The sequence below is a fragment of the Brachyhypopomus gauderio genome, chromosome 3, assembly GCF_052324685.1.
Source record: "Brachyhypopomus gauderio isolate BG-103 chromosome 3, BGAUD_0.2, whole genome shotgun sequence".
Lineage (NCBI taxonomy): Eukaryota > Metazoa > Chordata > Actinopteri > Gymnotiformes > Hypopomidae > Brachyhypopomus > Brachyhypopomus gauderio.
Genome location: NC_135213.1, coordinates 25,269,918 through 25,289,144, shown reverse-complemented (window position 1 = coordinate 25,289,144; position 19,227 = coordinate 25,269,918). Strand labels below are relative to the sequence as shown.

Below are 19,227 nucleotides of genomic sequence, written 5' to 3'. Positions count from 1 at the left end.
GCGAGACGTCCATAGCATCCACTACACAGCTGGCAGAGAATAACAGATGCACAAGTTATGAAAAAAAAAATCAGTGTTCTAACAACTTCCAAACTGGAATCAACTAATACCTCTAATTGACTAATCAACTAATTACCTCTCATGTAAGTCTCTTTCCTCACCCACTCATTCCCCATCCATCCAAACACACACACACACACACACACACACACACACACACACACACACACACACACACACACACACACACACACACACACACACACACACACACACCAAGGCATGCCAAGTGTGTGCCAAGGCATCTTTCAATAATATTAAATGGGCTAATCAATAATGGGATGAGACTTGATTGAATTTGACTGATCACTTTCTTTGTTCCATGCAGCCCTGCTTTTTTCAGCATGCTGTCTCTTTCTCGTTGTGCATCGAATGGTTCAGCCTGGGGTGGTCATATCCATTTTCATCTATATTTATGGCATTTATCAGACGTGCCTATCAAGATCGGCTTACAAACGTGCTTTAGTTGTCTGCTCAGAGTATCCTTAGCTAGCACAACTGAGTAAATGTGAAGTGTTCCCCACACCCCCAGTCGCCACTGCTACGTGCTGTAACCCAGTGGCGGCGCAGTAATCTCTCGATGGCAATTTTAAGATTACCTCGTTTCACTATCAACACTGAATATTCATTAGCTTGGATTGGTGTTTGTGACAGTGGAGAGCATCTGCTTAGCAGTGGCATGATACCAGCTGTATTATTGTCTTGGTAAACATGTTTATCATTCAGGATCTAGTCATTAAATCTTTCACAAGACTGTAGTAATTATTGGCAAATTGGATTTCGGAAGAGCGGAGGGAATGTTTTGTGGGTGTGGTCAAGAGCGGAGGGAATATTTCATGGGTGTGGTCAAGAGTGGAGGGAATATTACATGGCCATGGTCGAGTGGAAGGAATGGTTTGTGGGCGTGGTCAAAATTGGAGGGAATGTTTCGTGGGTGTGGTCAAGATATGGGCGTTGTGCCTGTTGCACATTCACTGCATCTTGCAGTCTTATTCACCAAAACGACTGGCTAGTCTTAACGTACGGTGTAGTGTAGTCAGCATGCTAATATTACCACTCACTTTGGGTGTTTCTTGATCTCGTGCAAATGTGATGTAACTCACAGATAGCTGCAGTATGTGAGACTTAAATGACTGAAAGAGAATCACAGTCACTAGTGCTAGGATTCCTGAAGCCCACTTAACCTTAACCTTACTTCCTCAACCATTCCTCACTTTAGAATTGCATTTAAACAGATTTCTTATTCTATGATAGCTCGGTGACTATCAATGGATTTAGACACAATTAAAATCCACCAGGGTATTTATATCATCAGGGCTAAGATCTGAGTTGATATTTGGCAGGAAATTGCACTGACTAGTTCTGGAAAGCTCTACATGAACACTCCCATCTCTGCTGTTCCCAGGGCAGTTTGGGTGCTCATTGTCTGGCTCTAGGCTTCTCATGCCCTGCAGACTAATTAGGCAAATTCTAACAGTGAACGAATCAGGTGCCTTCATGCGTTTCTCCACTGCACCAGCTTGCCCAGCTTCATTAGAAGTATGCTTCATGGACAGGCCTTTTTTTTGTAGGAACAGCTTGCCAAGATGTTTCTTTGGAAAACAATTCTAATACAAAGGCTCTGAGTTATGCCAGCCACTACAGCTGGATTCCTATGTGATATGGGACCGGAGGCCCAGTAGAAGCATTGTGAGCGTGTGGCAGTAGAACAGAGATCGTGCATAAGCTAAGCTTGTGGAGACGTTGCCCTTTGCCCTGTGCCAGGGTAATTATAGTAAACCCTGTGTCATGGTAATTATAGTAAACCCTGTGTCAGGGTAATTATAGCAAACCCTATGCCAGGTTAATTATAGTAAACCCTGTGTCATGGTAATTATAGTAAACCCTGTGTCAGGGTAATTATAGTAAACCCTGTGCCTGGGTAATTATAGCAAACCCTATGCCAGGTTAATTGTAGGAAACCCTGTGCCAGGTTAATTATAGAAAATTAGCTGCATGATAACTAACCAGGGCTGCATTCCCCAAGCACTTTCCGGCATTTAAAATCATTGTTGTATTGGCAGCGAGATTGCTCAAAGTGATTTTTACCCTGTAACAATGATCTTGATTAGCAGTTGTTTAGTAACATACATCTGACAGTTCCACATATTGTTTTGTCAGGCTTGCTGATTGGATGGCTTGATTCAAGTTTTTGGAGTTTGGTTTCTAAGAAAATCTCTGTACCATGTATGCTTATGTGACGTTATTTTATTTTATTTTTTTTATGTGACGTTAATGACTTCATGGCTGAAAGGTATGATGGCAGATTACAACAAGCCAAGGTGACACTTTGTGTCATACCAGTGGAAGTGTGACTTTTTGCCTTATACTGTCAGGCTTCTATTTTTGCAAAAACAAATTAAGGCTCAAATTGGCTTTCTTAATTAAATAGCTGTGATCAAAGCTAAAAGTTAAGCAGAATTATTACAATTACAATTATAATTGACAAGCTACTGAATTCAGTTTAATCTGGTATCACAAAACCTTTCTCAATTATTTGGGAATAAAAACATTATTTGGGAATTTATTTATTGGGAATAAAAACATTATTTGGCGATTTAGACATATACCTTTCCCCATTCGTCAATTACCACCTCTCTATCTCTCTCTTATCTGTTACCATCTCTCCTATCTCTGTCTCTTATCTCTCAGTTACCACCTCTCCATGTCTCTCTCTTTCTCTTTCATCCCTCTGTTACCACCTTTCTTTCTTTCTTTTTAGGTCTGTCTCTCTTTGTCTCCATTTATGTGGTCATCATTAAATCAGCACTGTTCTCTCTTAGCCTCAGCGAGACAGACATCACACTTTCATAAAGCCTGCGGGATAGGCAGGGCCAGCCACATGTCCCACAGTGCTTCCTCCGTGAGCACAGGAGTGGGACTTAACCTGCATCAGGACAGAGTCAGTAAGCTACATTAAGGGCCTGATGACTCGGTCGGCAGCCGCGGTGGGACCGGGCCTTTCTGATAGCCTACCCATGAAGCGGGAACCATTGAAGATAGTGTGGTCGCTATTGACAGCTTAGCTATATTGAATGATGTCAAACTGTGACAGGGTCTCGTATCATTTTTCCAGGCAGAATGTTTTGTTAAAGTATGAGGGGGTATTGAAGTTGGCTTCATCTCTTCTAATTAATAGATTATTCACTACTGTAGAGTAGATGCTGTGACTATGCCATAGATCTGCTGGATATCAACAGCTGTGATTATTTACATATCAGTAAAATGTAATCTGTACTGTTAAACACTTTCTCACATTGCAATGTCAGTGTTCCAGCAGAAGAAGAATACCAGTCGATACCAATTTCATTACTTTGATCAATATTTTTGTCTCCTGCCATTTGAATCACCAATATGAAATGGCACAGCCCCCATCAATTTTGTGGCACAATCATAGAAATTAGCATGAAAAGATCAAGCAAATCTTCTATGGTATTAATTTGCCATGCTAAAGTGTATAAATAATTGATTTGCTTTTGTTGCTGGTTTAAAGAGTTGCAGAGTAGAGGGTGGTATTAACACAACCAGCTCTAAATATGATTTTTTTTCATGCAATATGAATATATTCCTTTTTTAAACATGGATACATCTAATTTATTTTGGACTCACATCTGTATTTAAGACAAATGTTGTGTTATTGATCATTATTTAGCATTCATATGTTGTAAATGTTAAATGACCATCACTCACCAACAAATCTTAAAACAAGTTGATCTCTTTGGCTGTACTTCTTAGAGTTTGATCTCTGTTGAACCCATTTAACATATTACTGTAAATGTAAAGTACACTTTAGTTGACCTTTGGTTTCAAAATCCATGGCTGCCTCCGCTGTCATGGTAGTCTGTTTTAAACAAGCATGAATACAGACCTGAAAAGAGGAGAGTGCACATTCAATCTTTCAAACCCCTGCTCTGGTGATATCAAACCCCTGCTCTGGTGATATCAAACCCCTGCTCTGGTGATATCAAACCCCTGCTCTGGAGAAATCAAATCCCTGCTCTGGAGAAATCAAACCCCTGCTCTGGAGAAATCAAACCCCTGCTCTGGTGATATCAAACTCCTGCTCTGGAGAAATCACACCTCTGCTGTTGAGAAATCAAACCCCTGCTCTGGAGAAATTAAACAATAAAAACATGCCTTCACATCTGAAACTATTCAATTAATAAACACTGAAGAAATATTCCTGAAATGATTCATCTTGAGATGAATAATGTTTCAGAAACATAAATTAGACATTAAAGATAGATTTTTATTATTATTTTGTTAATGTTGTTCTAGCTTTTCCTGTTCCACAGAGAGCATGCTTGATCAGGTTCTTTTCTGTGTTTTTCTGTAAGCGTAAGAGTGAATTGGCAGTTGATTTACTGAGTGATGATGTGGGTTAAGCACTAGCATAGCTGCTCTCTATCAAAGAAGTGAACTTTGTTTCAAAATCAGGCTGACACTGACCAGAACTGAACTTCACATCCATCAAAATGGCATCATACTGTGGGCTACCTGAAAGTGTATCTGACCTGTTGTGCTAGCTTAGTGCTGTTATTTCCTTACATCTTTTATATTAATGTCCTGTAAATGACCTTTCACCTCACAGAAAGTCTTAAGGATTCAGAATGTGTGTGACTGTTTCTGAAGGGGTTTCACTGTCCAGAGATGAGGTATGAGCTGACAAGAGATATCATCTTCTCACAGATTAATCTTGTCTGGAAGCACTATCAGAATAATCTCCAGACTGAGTCTGGAGATAATGCCTTAGCCTTTCTCTCCTTCAGATGCATAAACTTCTGAGTTGAGTATGCTCACTCAGTATTAACTGAACATCCACATCAAAAAAGGACACATCTAATGGAAATCAGGGTTTTTGACACTGAGCTATAGTGTATATCGAGATAATTACCATTGGTTTACTTATCAGATATAACATGGAGGTTAAACCAAGACAAGGGTGTGGATACACTTGCAAAAGGGAGCTGAGTTTATTTACATGGGTGACACATTCCATTTACCCTCTCTTTTACCATAAGAGAACGAACACGTAGAGCACAAGGATGGCGAGGCACAATGACCAAATACACAACGAAATATACACACAATGACCAAACACACCACGAGATATACACACAACAACCAAACACACCACAAGATATACACACAATGACCAAACACACAATAGAATATACACACAACGACCAAACACACCACGAGATATATACACAACGAGATATACACACAACAAACAAATAAATAAATAACGAGCTATGGAACAGGAAAACAAAAGGCAGGGCTAATAGACTCAGGATAGAGAAACACATGTTGAACTCAAATGAACACAGAAGCAAGTAGACAGGCGAACTAAACATACAGAACATATGACTTACATTCATAAACAAACATCGACAGAACTGAGAAACACAAAACATCGGAGGTGTCAATTCCAGGTTCAGAAAGTAAAAGTCCTCACCAGGATTTTGCTCAGGCTTCCTGGATTGTGTTGATTCCACTAATTTTACCTGGATTGCACTAATTAGAAAATCTAGCAAGCTTGAGCAAAATCCTGGTGAGGACTTTTACTTTCTGAACCTGGAATTGACACCTCTGCAAAACATAGAGCCACTGAGATATTGTCAGAGACACACAAAACCATACAATTACCATCGACTGAAAGGTACGTCTAACACCAATGAACATTAAAGCACAAAGCGTACTTATTAAATGAAGAATAAACCATATACATAGCATTGGTGAGCACACTATCAAACAGTAAGAGAAACACACTCGCATACACAACCCACTAAGAAACACTGGAAACAAGGAACAATATATGAAACAAACAAACTAGAAACATCTGAAATCTAAGAACGAGGGCTGTGAAAAAAACGAGAGGGCGTGGCGGACGGGGATGGGGGGGGGGGGATGTTGGGGTGACGAGTTATATATAGTTATAGTTATAGAAATGGTTATCCTCAGTGTAGAAGTGGTCAACCTCAGTGTAGAAGTGGTCATCCTCAGTGTAAAAGTGGTCAGCCTCAGTGTAGAAGTGGTCATCCTCAGTGTAGAAGTGGTCATCCTCAGTGTAGAAGTGGTCAGCCTCAGTGTAGAAGTGGTCATCCTCAGTGTAAAAGTGGTCAGCCTCAGTGTAGAAGTGGTCATCCTCAGTGTAGAAGTGGTCATCCTCAGTGTAGAAGTGGTCAGCCTCAGTGTAGAAGTGGTCATCCTCAGTGTAAAAGTGGTCAGCCTCAGTGTAGAAGTGGTCATCCTCAGTGTAGAAGTGGTCATCCTCAGTGTAGAAGTCAACCTCAGAGGTCAACCTCAATGGCATGTGCTGGCTCAGTACTGCAGTATTTCACCAGCGCCACACCTGCCTTTATCCAACATGTTCCCATCAAAGGAGCCATTACACGGAGCCCCTGTTTTCCCTCAAAAAGTATCAACACTTGACAGCCATTATGAAACCGTTTTCTCTATGGACCCTCCCACTAACTTTCAAGACAATCTCAGATTTGAGCAGTCAGAACCTCTATGAGGCTATATGGCTTAAAGCTGTCTTTTAGAAACTTCAGCCTAGTCCTGAACAGCAGTGGTCTTTATTAACGTGTTTCTGTGTATGTTAGGTTTATCAGGTATATGTGCTGCACATAAGTGAAAATACTATAAATATAGTACTACAAAAAGATTTGATAGTGAAGAAATGGGAAAATTTCTATTATAAACAAATAAAAAATGAATGCAGAAATATATACAAGTAAATAAATGAACTTTATTAGATCATCATTATTTATTAATCAACATTAGCTTTATTAGCATATTGAATAGAAATGGATTAAAATAAGCATAGTGTGTAAACAGAGCTTTAGGAATTGTGTTCAGATACCGTTGTTGTTTATCCTTAAGCAGTTAATCATTCATAAATGACAGTAGGGGTGTACAAAGGTGATATTTTTGGTCAAAGATCAAGACCTCATGGGTGAGCTGAAAGCCAACGCGGGGGTTCTGACGGAATTTCTGTCTTGCAATCGTCATGTCAAGAGACTAGCAGGGACCCAAGTGGTGTTCATCTAAAAATCTGGTAAATAATTAATTCCAAAAAAGCACATCTGAGTGGTCCATTAGGGTCTCACAATAATGCTGAATGGAGACAGCTCATTTGTGACTCACTTTCATGGCATCTGAGACAAGTCCATCAAATTCCTAGAGCTCCGTTAACATCCCAGACAGCAGAATGAATTCAGCTGAATCTAAGTGAATTACAAGGGCTGTAAAAGCAGGTGACTAAGAGTTCAGGCTGGCTGAAGTGGGAGAGAGGACTTTTGAAGTTTGTGAGGCAAAACACACACACACACACCCACACACACACACACACACACACACACACACACACACACAGCTTCTGTTTTCTAGAATGATATGATGTTTTTTTAAAAACATTAAAATACATTGAGTCATTAATCATAGATTATATATAGATATCTAATATGGTATAATACTGGCTATATAAATACTATAAGTCAGGGATGTTCTCCTGAGTTACGTATTTTCTTGTTCAGTATGTGTTTTCTTGTCTAAATCTTTCTCTCAGCTCTTACTAATGTGAAGTTATGGGCCATCGATCGCCAGTGTTTCCAGACCATCATGATGAGGACCGGTCTCATCAAACACGCCGAGTACATGGAGTTCCTGAAGAGGTGAGTTTTCCTCATGTCTCACAGACCAGGTGTCCACCAACACTAGAAGCCAAAGAATTGGACAGCCCTGCTGTTTTTTTTTTTTTTGCTGGTGTTTCTGAGATCCGAGGTTCAACGTTTAGACCTTTGAAAGTAGTTAAGCCTGTGCTGTACATGTATTTTTATTGTTTGATTGTCATCATGATGATTTCTGCTGTATTTATAACTGCATTCACTGTTGGGGGGGGGGGGGGGGGACCACTGTACGTGTGTTAGACCTTCACACAGCAGGTGATGATTGTTGTCAGTGCAGTGATAGCCACACATTCACTCTACTCATCTGAGTCACATTAACCACTCACTGAGTTAGTAAATATTGATATCTAGTTATTTATAATAACAATTTAGAAAGTGGGCCAATTTTCTTCTTGATGCCTGTGGTTCTCACTCATGTGGTGTACAAGTTGATCATATAACACAAAGTGTGAGTCTTTGTATAAATTCTTGTGTGCAGTGATTCATTCTGTTGTTTTGTTTGGTTTGGTTACACCACACAAGGCCATATCCATGAATTCACCTTTCCAGGATCCCTCTCCAACCATATCTCAGACATGTCTTCCTCGTACACACACACACACACACACACACACACACACACACACACACACACACACTCACCACCTCCTGGTGTCATCTTCTGAGCACTAATCTCCATCACTGGCTGCTCAGCTCCGCTTCCTATATTTAAACCCCTCCTTTTCTCCATTTAGCTGCTTCATGTTAACATTAGCTCTGATTTGCTATGCTCCATTCTTCATTCTTCAGAGCTTCTCAGCAGTTTTCCAAGTCTTTGTGGGACCAACATCCGGTGGTTTTGTTCTTCTCTTTCTAGTATATTTCTTTTCATTTGAATAAAAAAATGAACATCACTTGTGTTCTCTTGTGAATCACTGTGATTCGCTGATTCCAGGATTATGCCTGCTAGTGAGTATCGACTCGATTCTGTGTCTCATTAAATTGAATACTCAATCATTTGAAATCAATTCAGACATTAGGTTGATATAAGATTGCAGCTTCATAACATAATAGGACCATTGGGATTAAAATATATGCCTCTCAGAATCTCTGAATAGTTTTACTGAAAGGCAGTAGCATTTCCCCCATAATGCATTTCAGTCCAGTTAGGCTTTACCGTGATCCTCAGATACTGCATTGTGTTGACCTGGTTACAGACATATGCTGCATGCCTTGTTTTGAAATATGCTGCATCATGTTCTTTGAAGAGTCTTCATAAATACAACTCACTCATAACTTACTCTCATAGAGCATGAATTTTCCTAAGTGCCCACAGGTGTACACAACAGGACTTGGAAGCACGCTAACCAACGAAAACAAGCAAAAGCTTCTATCACAGAAATGACTCCTGTTTCCCTCTAGACACCAGGACAGTGCTGGTAGAGCCAGCTGTGTTGTTTGTTCTGTCCTGTACACAAATGCCTATGTGAGCCCTGGAAAGCGCTGGGTTTTATTACTGGAGATCTGTGCAGTGTTCATCACTGCATTTTATAGGAGAGAGCGGGTTGGGCCTCTCCAGAAGGGAATCACTCTAGTTACTTTTCATTTTCATTCTGGCACTCTTGTTTGGTCAGGTGCCAGTATATTACCTTTGTGCTCAGTGTGAAAGATGAACTCTATCAAACCCAATCAAGTGATCTTATTACCCCCAAGGATCCCTGAGCTTTTACTGGGTGGTTGAGGCTGCTTTGAGCAGTGGTGTAGCAGTGAGCTGGAACACAACACAAAGTACTTAAAGCACTCACCTATTCCTCCTGTGAGGTTCAGACTATTTTTTGATTATTTAAGTTCTGTTTGCAACTGCTGTTCTGTTGAATGTTTCTTTTTTATTTTTTATTATTTCCTGTTTATGTTATGATTTTGTATTTGCATTTTAAGACGGTAATCTTTTAATATTGTGTAGTTGTTTTATTGGTTTAATATTTGAATGTCCTCTATTGGTTAATATTCTATCGTGTTTTAAGTTTTACAAATGGATCTTATAACCTGTTGGTTTATGGGGTTATAAACCCTGTATGTAGCTTCCAGCTACATAGAATAAGAGTCCTCCTCAGTGTAATCCCAACCATGAAGAAAAAAGGGACAATAAGAACATTCTCTTAATTAGAGCAGAAAAGCAAACATGAATAGATATACAATATCTTCTTTGACTTTGCTTTTCTCCTGTAATTAGGAAATATTCTCAGTGTCACCATTTGTTCAGGGTAAACTGGCAGACAATAATTCATGTAGTTGTTGCTGAGAGATATTTTTAAATCTCTGTGGCATGTAAATAGGACCCTGCCAAAGGAACGTCTCTCTGACAGCCCTGGCTGTTAAGGACGATTGGCAGGTGCTGTTGAACTGAAGAGTGCCTTAAACAGCATGGCGGTGTTCTTCCTGTGAACACAGAAGCCGCATGTTCCCTCCTCCCTCCTTGTCTTGGGTTATCTCCATGTAACCACCCTTAATATCTCGGAATCATCACCTCACACCTGAAAAATGGTACTGCTGTGCATTTACGATCGCTCTGTCTTAGTAATCCGTGCGTGTAAAACAGACCGATTTCGTAGCTGCAAAATGTGCTTGGAAATGACGACTGCTTAAGTATGAAACCACAGGTCTGAAATGAATGCTGGGGTATGTGTGAGTTCAGTGCCTAGTGGAACAGTGCCACTCAGCAAGCGTAGCACAGTGTTTCGGCCAGAGAGCTCACACCTGCTCTGTTCTCTGTCCCACAGTGTTCCAACATTCCAGAGTCTTCCAGAAGAAATACTCAGCAAACTGGCAGATGTGCTGGAAGAGGTAGGGGTTTTTAAAGCTCTTCCTGCTCGACAGACAGAAGGCAAAGTGCTTGCTTGATATGTTTGATAAAAAACGAAGGATCGTCTTGGTTGAATGCCATTAAAATAATTAATTTTAACATGCAGTTCTTAAAGTTGAATAATGCTTCTTAATAAGAACAGAACATGCTCTTTGGGAAGCTTTTTAAGTGTATTAGCTTGCATTTCATCGCTTTGACACAATGATGCTAGTGTGCTATCTTTTGTAGGCCACACGGATTATTCTGCACACTCTTGGCATCTGGGGGACGCATTCATCTCATAAAAGGCTGTAAAACATGTGCAGTGCCATGCATTTCCAGTCCATTAGAAAGCAACTGTGAGCAATTGCAGCAATTTTCCTACTGTTCCCAGTGATGAACCACATCACTGCCTCTAGCTTTTTCACTTCATCAAAAGCACGACGATTGCCACCATTTCATATTTAATAATATTTCCCATGTTCTGTGCATTTAGATAAAGTTGACATGGTGAAATGCGTTTTCCTAGTCGTAGCGCACAGACCCCATGTTTAGGTAGAGTCATGCTGACGCAGCCTGTCATAACAGGGCCTGCTAGTGTCACTGGTGCTTGCAGAGCAGAGGAGAGACTGACATGGATCTTATAAGGTCCAATCAGGGCTGTTCAGGAAGCTGCTATTTTGGGCTGTTAAGGTTTGCACACAGTTAGCTGAGGAGCTGTGATGGAGTTGTAGGCTGTCTAAGAGGAGCCTGTGCAAACCTGTTTTCCTTGTTATTTTTTCACATGTGTACAGGAATGATAGCAAAACAATTTAAACAACGAGAAGTTGAACTAGTTGAGGTGGTATTGTAGTCTGTAACCACAAGACTTGAATACCAAAATGACTTCTTGGTAGATTAAATGTCCTAATCCAGCCCTAATCTAACCCACCTAGTGCAGCTAATCAGTAGCTTTGGGAAGATTCTGCCGAGCTGGATCTGGTGTGGAACTAAGCTCTCCAGCATGAGGGCTTCTCTCCACCACAGCCTTCATTAGCGAAATGTTCTCCATCCCATCTGCTATCATGCATAATTTGTAGTTGTCCATCTCGTCCTTCAGTAATGATCAGCTCCTGACCACAGGGCAGCTGTTGACTGGATTGTTTTGCTGTCTCAGGAGTGACAGTGGTATAAAAGCTCAGCCTCACCGCTGTGCCAGATATACCTGCACCAGCTCAACGCCCACAGCTGCGCCGGCCCCACGTCAGTCCCAGCGCTGTGCTGAGAAATGTCTGGAGCCTAAATAGGACAGCAATGATCATGTGGTCAGAAACCGCACAGTAATATATGAGCCAGATGGTGGCTGACGAATTGTGAAAGCCAACAGATGGGCTGTAGTCTGCAGCTGGGCCTGTAGAAAAAGCACCTGTAAAATAATGGACCTAGAAACGTAGGTGGTGGGTGTAGGTGCGAGGCACGGGCTTGTAATAAAGCGACTGGTGAGAACAAAAAAGCACTTAAGCAGACTTTTAAACAGTCTTTTATGTAGTCTTTGTTCAGAACTGATTTCAGAATGCCTACTGCCCGTGCTGGAGATCTTCTTTATTTGACGTGGTTTTTAAATACGAAATGCTGAATAAGATTCAGATTAAATACTGTATATTAAATACTGTATCTGTGGGATATGTCTATCCAGGAATATGGATTAACTGAATATTACTTCACACAGTCACTAATGAAGTAATATTAGTAATATACTAATGCAAATTACACAGAAATTATTGCAGACTGTAGACCACAGACTGCAGACTAGACTGTAGTCTGCAGACTGTAGACTGATGGGTAGTGGCTGTTATATTCAGCAGACGGTTGGAGGCCGAGGAACGGGGTTCAAACAACGAACCTAGACATTGAGCTTCTTCAGCAACTCATTTAGATGAAAAGTCTCCATAAACCACATAAAATGCCTTGCGAGTCCATGTGCACAGAACAAGGGTGTTAATAATACTATTGTATCCTTGAGGATGCATATCTTCCTTTTCTGCAGTAGAACAATATGCTCATTTCTTTCACAAATTGCACATCTACCCTCACAGAATTGAGATAAAATAAACTAGTGGTTTGTTTAATAATGATAATTGTGTGATGTGCTACGAAAATGTGATTAATAGCCTAGAGGATTAAAAATTTATTATGACAGATTAACCGGCCGGGACTGTTTTGCAATTAGAAAGGAATTCAAAATTCCAGAAATACTTTCTGAAAAATTGTTACTATTGCACCAATACAACCAAAACATGATCCTGATGGCTAATCTTCTGTGACGGCTCCCCAGCGGCTTGCACACTGCGGGTGTGTGTTCTGTGCTCTCTCCTGCTCACCTCTCAGGCAGGATTGCCGTCGGATAGGGTGATGGAAGTTTTCTGAGGTTTTGAGAAAGCCACTTCAAAAAAGTTGTGAAATAGCAGGAATGTTTTTTTTTTATATTAGACCTTAATTACAGAGTCCTGTGACTAAAACGTCACATGTTGTATGAACGCTGAATCAGGACTAGCCTTCACGCTCAGCCTTTTCCTGTGACATGTGCTCAGGTTTTCTTGAATCCAGATTACTTAAGCTTGGAAAATGAGTTTCTAAACCTGTGATGTATTGAAGGAATATGAAGCCATTGGGGTGGCCTGAAAAGTGACTGAAGTAGGAATGATTAATGGGAGCTGTGGAGGGCCATGTGAGTCACCTGTAGTCTGGTGTCTCCTGTACTCATGGACACTTCTGTTAGTTCCTCTCTCCCTCTCTCTTACTCTCTTTCTCTCTTACTATCTCTTTCTTACTCTATCTCCTTCTCTCTTTCTCACATACTCTCACGTTAGTTTCTCTCTCTCTCTCTCTCTCTCTCTCCCTCTGTTTCCCCCCCTCTCTCTCTCTCTCTCTCTCCCTCTCCCTCTCTTTGTCTTGATCCTTTACACTGGAAGGCTCCTCAATGTATATATATATATGAATTCAGGGTCAGCTTTTTTCTGAAATCCACCTTCACAGAAGTCACAGACTTTATGTGGTCTGTGAATAAATGCTGGAATTCCATACATTAATGGATGTAGAAAAATACATCTATCAACATGTAAAATTTTAATAAACTTAAATACTCTACACATTCATACACACTATTTTTATGATGGACTAGTACATTTTCAACCATCAACTGACTATAAATAACGTGACCTCTAATGTGTGGTAATGATAATGCTTACTGCCAAGCATGAAGTCCTATAGTATATCTCCTGAGCCTGGGTTTTCATAAGTTGTCCTGTGGCATTTGGAGTATGTGTGGTGTAATCACAAACACCTGAAATCTGACAGGAATATCTTTGGGAAAACACCCTTTAACAATGGTCATAACAAAACAGACTCTGGGATATTGTTTAACTTAATTCCTAATATGAATTTTATATTGTGCATGCAGCATTTGAAACATAATGTGCTTTGTTCCTTGGGGTTACCATCTTTTTGAAAAATGTTTTAGGTGAAGTTCCATATAAATCACAGAAGACTCAAGTTGAGGTCTACTCACTTGGAATACACCTCAGTCAGTGTCTGAGAGCAACAGGTGGTCTTAGGACATTAAACCTTTCACAAATGACAGGACATGAACCTTTTCAGAAAGCCAACATAAGATTTGTCTGACATTTATCACATTGTCATTGGCCCTTTCAATGCAGGTTTCGTTTCACCATGGGCCATGTCTGCCTTTGCCATGTGGGTTCCAGTTTTGCACTATTAAATATCAATGTGCAGTGAAAGAGTCATTGCTTAAAATCTGTGGTTATTCTACAAAACAATGGTATGTTAAAAAAAACAAGAGCTGAGCCAGGTATGATAGAACCATCAGAAAAAATCCAGAGTACTACCGCTGTGCTGTACCAGTGAGGGAATATTCTAGGATAGTAAACGGAAGAACACTGGTGGGTCCAACATAGCTGATGGTGCTGCTGTGTGTGATGTCTGAAGAGAATGTTGGTGAAGATGTTTTTGCAGTTTGTGCCAAGCTATACATGGAACTGTGTTGCTGCTACGAAGTAGACTAAGACTACTTAGACTTGTGTTTTTCGAGGTTGTGGCTAGCCACTTTTTGTATGGTGTTGTATAAACACATTTGATTTTCAAGATGACATCACCAACACCCAGGGAGAGAGGGAAATTGCAACAAAATTGCTTTGTCACTTTTAATAAATGAAGCAAAATGGACACGTAATTATGAAGTTTTACGAATACCAGCAGGTACAAGGACACTAGAAAGAGCAAAGATGGAGAAACCTATGTCCTATAAATACCTATATAAAAACCTATATCCTATATATACACATGTGACATGCATCCTGCCAAATGCCAGTTAGCTACATATATTTCAGTGGCAAGCTTACCTCCATTTATCTCAGTGCCTTTGCAATGACCTGGGAGGAGTCTTTCATGTTTTCTCTCTCCACTCTCTTAATTGTTTAGTTTTTCCCCCCAAAATGGCAGCAATGTTGTCAATCACTGAGAGTACAAGAGCGCCACCAAATGAAGAGAAGCAGATGAAAGCTGTTTAAATGACATTTAACATTTGTGTTTGGCCCTGTGCTTCAAGCCTGTGCGGTAAATGCTGCCTGACATAAACTTGCACCCACTAAAACTGAAGCATCTGGGCAGTTTCACCCACTCTAGCACTGAAGACAGAAAACTGCAGGACGTCGGGTCAGCTAGTATAAACATGAGGGTTTACGTCTGGCTGCCCGAGCCGTGTCAAATAAATCATGCTCTGAAACAGGGCTTGCTGTTTGCACCGTGCTGCGTAGCGATGGTGAGATCTTTAGTCGTGATCCCTAGCATATGCGCACGCTCATGGGAGTGGGCGGGCAGTGGGTCGGAGTGGGCAGGCATTCCCACACTGACCTAACCAGCTAAGAGCAGTGCAGGTCAGGTCTGCATTTTCCATCTGATGTGTGAGGAATGATTGTGCAGTGCGGGCAAGGCAAGGGGGGGGAGATAAGGGAATAAGAGCGACAGTAATCAGAGAGAGAGAGAGAGAGAGATGTGCGTGAGAGGGAATTAACTGGGGATTTGCTAGTTAAGCAACCAATGGCTTATTGGTTCCTCTGAAGGAATTTTTCACACCAAACATCTGTGAAGGAGGCCCTAGGCCATTTACATGTGCTGTGTCGGTAATGGTGGGGAGGGTCACTGATTAGTCATAATGATGATAAGAGGGGTGGTAATTCAGATGGCTGGGCCGCGTTCCCAGCAGTGACTCTGTCGGTTGGAGAGCATGACCCCTTACTGACCCCAGCAGATGGGCCTGGACCACTGAGTAATGGAGGACCGACAACGTACTGGGTAGATGACACCAGGTGTCCGTGTTTAACAGAGGAATCTCACCCTGAGAGACACATTCTTCCAGCCATTGTCTTGAAATAGCCTATTTCAAGTAAGAATGAGATTGTATATTCCATTTGGGGTTATTTAGATGCTGAAATAAAAGTTTTCTCTTGTTTTATGAAAAGTCTCATGTGTGGAGGAGTTGCTGTGGTTATTTACTGTGTTGTACAACACTTCAGCCCATTGTCATTTGTTGTTCTCCTATGGGTGCATAGAGTGTTTTAGGTGTAACGTGTTACAGGGGCTCTGTAGCCTTTGCAAAATTTGATACATTTCTTTTGGCATAGACTCATCCCCAGTAGGCTTGATTGCTTTCTACTGTCTGCTGTTTCCAATGGTATTGTTTGCATGCCACCTACACAAGAAAATTTTAAGCCAGTGAAACAGGACACAGACAAAAAAGAGATACATTGGCAGGGCCCACAAACAAGAGATTTAGGCCTTGGCTCTTACCTGCTCTGGTTTTCAGTTCTGTGCTGGTACAGTGCTGGTGAAGTGATCGTACAGTGCTGGTGAAGTGATCATACCGTGCTGGTGAAGTGGTCATACAGTGCTGGTGAAGTGATCATACAGTGCTGGTGAAGTGATCGTACAGTGCTGGTGAAGTGATCATACAGTGCTGGTGAAGGGATCATACAGTGCTGGTGAAGTGATCATACAGTGCTGGTGAAGTGATCGTACAGTGCTGGTGAAGTGATCGTACAGTGCTGGTGAAGTGATCATACAGTGCTGGTGAAGGGATCGTACAGTGCTGGTGAAGTGATCATACAGTGCTGGTGAAGTGATCATACAGTGCTGGTGAAGTGATCATACAGTGCTGGTGAAGGGATCGTACAGTGCTGGTGAAGTGATCGTACAGTGCTGGTGAAGTGATCATACAGTGCTGGTGAAGTGATCGTACAGTGCTGGTGAAGTGATCGTACAGTGCTGGTGAAGGGATAGTACCAGTTATGGCCTCATGTTGTCTGTACAGCATAAACACTTGTTTTCCCAGATACCCATTCAGCGTACGTTAATGTGCTGAAGAGCAGTTAGGTATTTTCTCTTTTCAATCCATTTCCATATCTAATGGTGACCTGAGGAAGGGTTTTAGGTAAGATTTGGAGGCTCTGCATTTATGACAAGGTGTTGTGCATCTGCCAAATTACTCAGTGATTACTCCCTGTGATGCTTCAGTACTCTTAGCTTCTAACAATCAAATTAGACTGTGTGCAGACAATCCCTCCAAATACTCATTCCAAAGCATGACTGGAATCATCACTGAGGTTGACAGTAGCAAGCCAAGAGAGCTAGGAGTTTTCTGGCTTTTTCAGTATAATGAAGGGCATTGCTTAATAAAGGGCATTGTTTAATGTGTGGTACAGAAGGGCTGAGGGTTGGCTTCAACTAGAGCACCAGCAGCAAAAGATGCTCAATGATAGTCCTGAACTCAATTGTCCAATGCTAGGACCTTTAGGAATTCATTGGAGTCAATTTATCAGCATTCCATTTGGTTTTTCCTGTTAATGGATTGGTTTATGTTTGGCTGTTTAGCAGTTTATGGGTTTTAACAATGGATTGTTTGCAATGGAGAGTCATTGTGCCTTTACATGGGCATGAATCGACCTCAAGAGGCCCTGTATGGTGACTTGTGCTCGCTCTATCTTTCTCTCATTCTCTCTCTATCCCACTTTCCCTCTCTCTCTCTGTCCCACTCTCACTCCTTCTCTCCCTCTGTCACCTTTCTCACTATACCTTCTCCAACTTTCTCTATGTATTCCTTTCTCTCCCACTCTCAATCCTTCCTGTTTCCCACCCTCTCTCTGTCCAATCTTTCCCTCTTCCTCTCTGCCTCTCACAATCTGTTTCTCTGCCTCCGTTGTCTCTTCCCTACCTTGGTCTCTCTCTCTCTCTCTCTCTCTCTCTCTCTCTCTCTCTCTCTCTTTCTTTCTCTCTCTCTTTCTCTCTCTCTCGTTCTTCTCAGACCCATTACAGCGATGGAGAATACATCGTCAGACAGGGGGCTAGAGGAGACACCTTCTTCATCATCAGTAAAGGAAAAGTAAGCTTCCTGTCACAGACTTTGACAGTGCTGCATGTATAACCCTGCTGTTCTTCCAGAAAACTATCACTGATCATATAAAATACTTTTTTATATCGACTGAGAACACCATTTTCAAATTTTGTTCGCTCACTTAGACTTAAAAAGCACTCTACTCTAGAACTTCCTGTGATATGTGATGCTGTTGTGCTGACAGGTGAACGTTACCCAGGAGGATTCACGCAATGACACCCCTGTTTATCTTCGAGCCTTGGGAAAAGGTGATTGGTTCGGGGAGAAAGCCCTTCAAGGGTAAGTTAGTGTGCACTGAAAAAAGCCCTGCTCACAGAGATGGGATTGTGACTAAATTTAAAAGTGCTAGTATTTTCCGAGATTGCAATTAAGTTCACTAATTAACTTAACTGCAAATTAAGAATGTTTAGATGGATGTCCATACCTCTTCACAAAACTCTCTGCAGAAACAGCTGTGATGAACTCCCATAATTTGTTGGAGCATTTACGGGGCGAACACCTGTGAGTGATTTGCTAGCACCTTATGGGGCAGGAGGTTGTCTTGGACCTGTCAGTGCTCTAAAAAAACAGACAAACATGAAGGATTCTGTAGGTTACCAGAATGCTCCTTTGAGTAGTGCTATTTGTGTCTAAATGCTTGCCTGTGATCTACCGACTCAATGAAACACCTCAGATGTGGAGTGCAATTATTGATTGATATATGATTCCTTGTGTAAACCTTCACCCACCCAGAGCTTCATCGACCCCTTGAAACACTGAGATGGTTAGAATACGTATCTCTCACTGGAAGGCTGGGCCATCAATATGTTCAATAGACCTGAACTCTTGGTGCAAGCATAATGGCCTGTTAAGTGGAGACCATCATATGCATCACTAAATGAAGCAGCTTCTTTTAAAGATCCCTGGTCCTGGCAGCAAGAGATTCAACCTGGGATCAAACAGAAGAAGACCAGCGTCACGTTTCCTGGTCCAGACCACAATCTCCACTCACCCTCCAACAATTCATCTGTCACTCCATCCAGTTCCACCAATCACCTCAATCTCCTCGCCTCCGCATCTTTTGATTATTGATCACTTTCACTTGTTTCCTATTATTATTCCCCTACTTATACTAGTCTGTTTGCACTCTGTCTTTGTGAGGTATTGGCAGTCTTATCTCATGCATCCTC

General features: G+C 41.3%; 1 protein-coding gene across 4 annotated transcripts in view; it reads left to right on the top strand.

Moving 5' to 3' along the window:
* prkg1b (protein kinase cGMP-dependent 1b) overlaps nt 1–19,227 on the top strand; it is an 82,393-nt gene that overhangs the window by 38,820 nt on the left and 24,346 nt on the right. For 3 of the 4 annotated variants that reach the window (XR_013130093.1, XM_077000632.1, XM_077000630.1), the window contains exons 4-7: nt 7,673–7,778; nt 10,553–10,616; nt 17,969–18,046; nt 18,243–18,337. Coding sequence is in view for 3 of the 4 variants with exons in the window: in XM_077000632.1 (XP_076856747.1) it covers nt 7,673–7,778; nt 10,553–10,616; nt 17,969–18,046; nt 18,243–18,337 (343 nt within the window). In the remaining variant the exon portion in view is untranslated. Of the gene's footprint in view, nt 1–7,672; nt 7,779–10,552; nt 10,617–17,968; nt 18,047–18,242; nt 18,342–19,227 lie in introns of those variants that run through there. The other variant, XM_077000633.1, reaches the window with a different exon arrangement.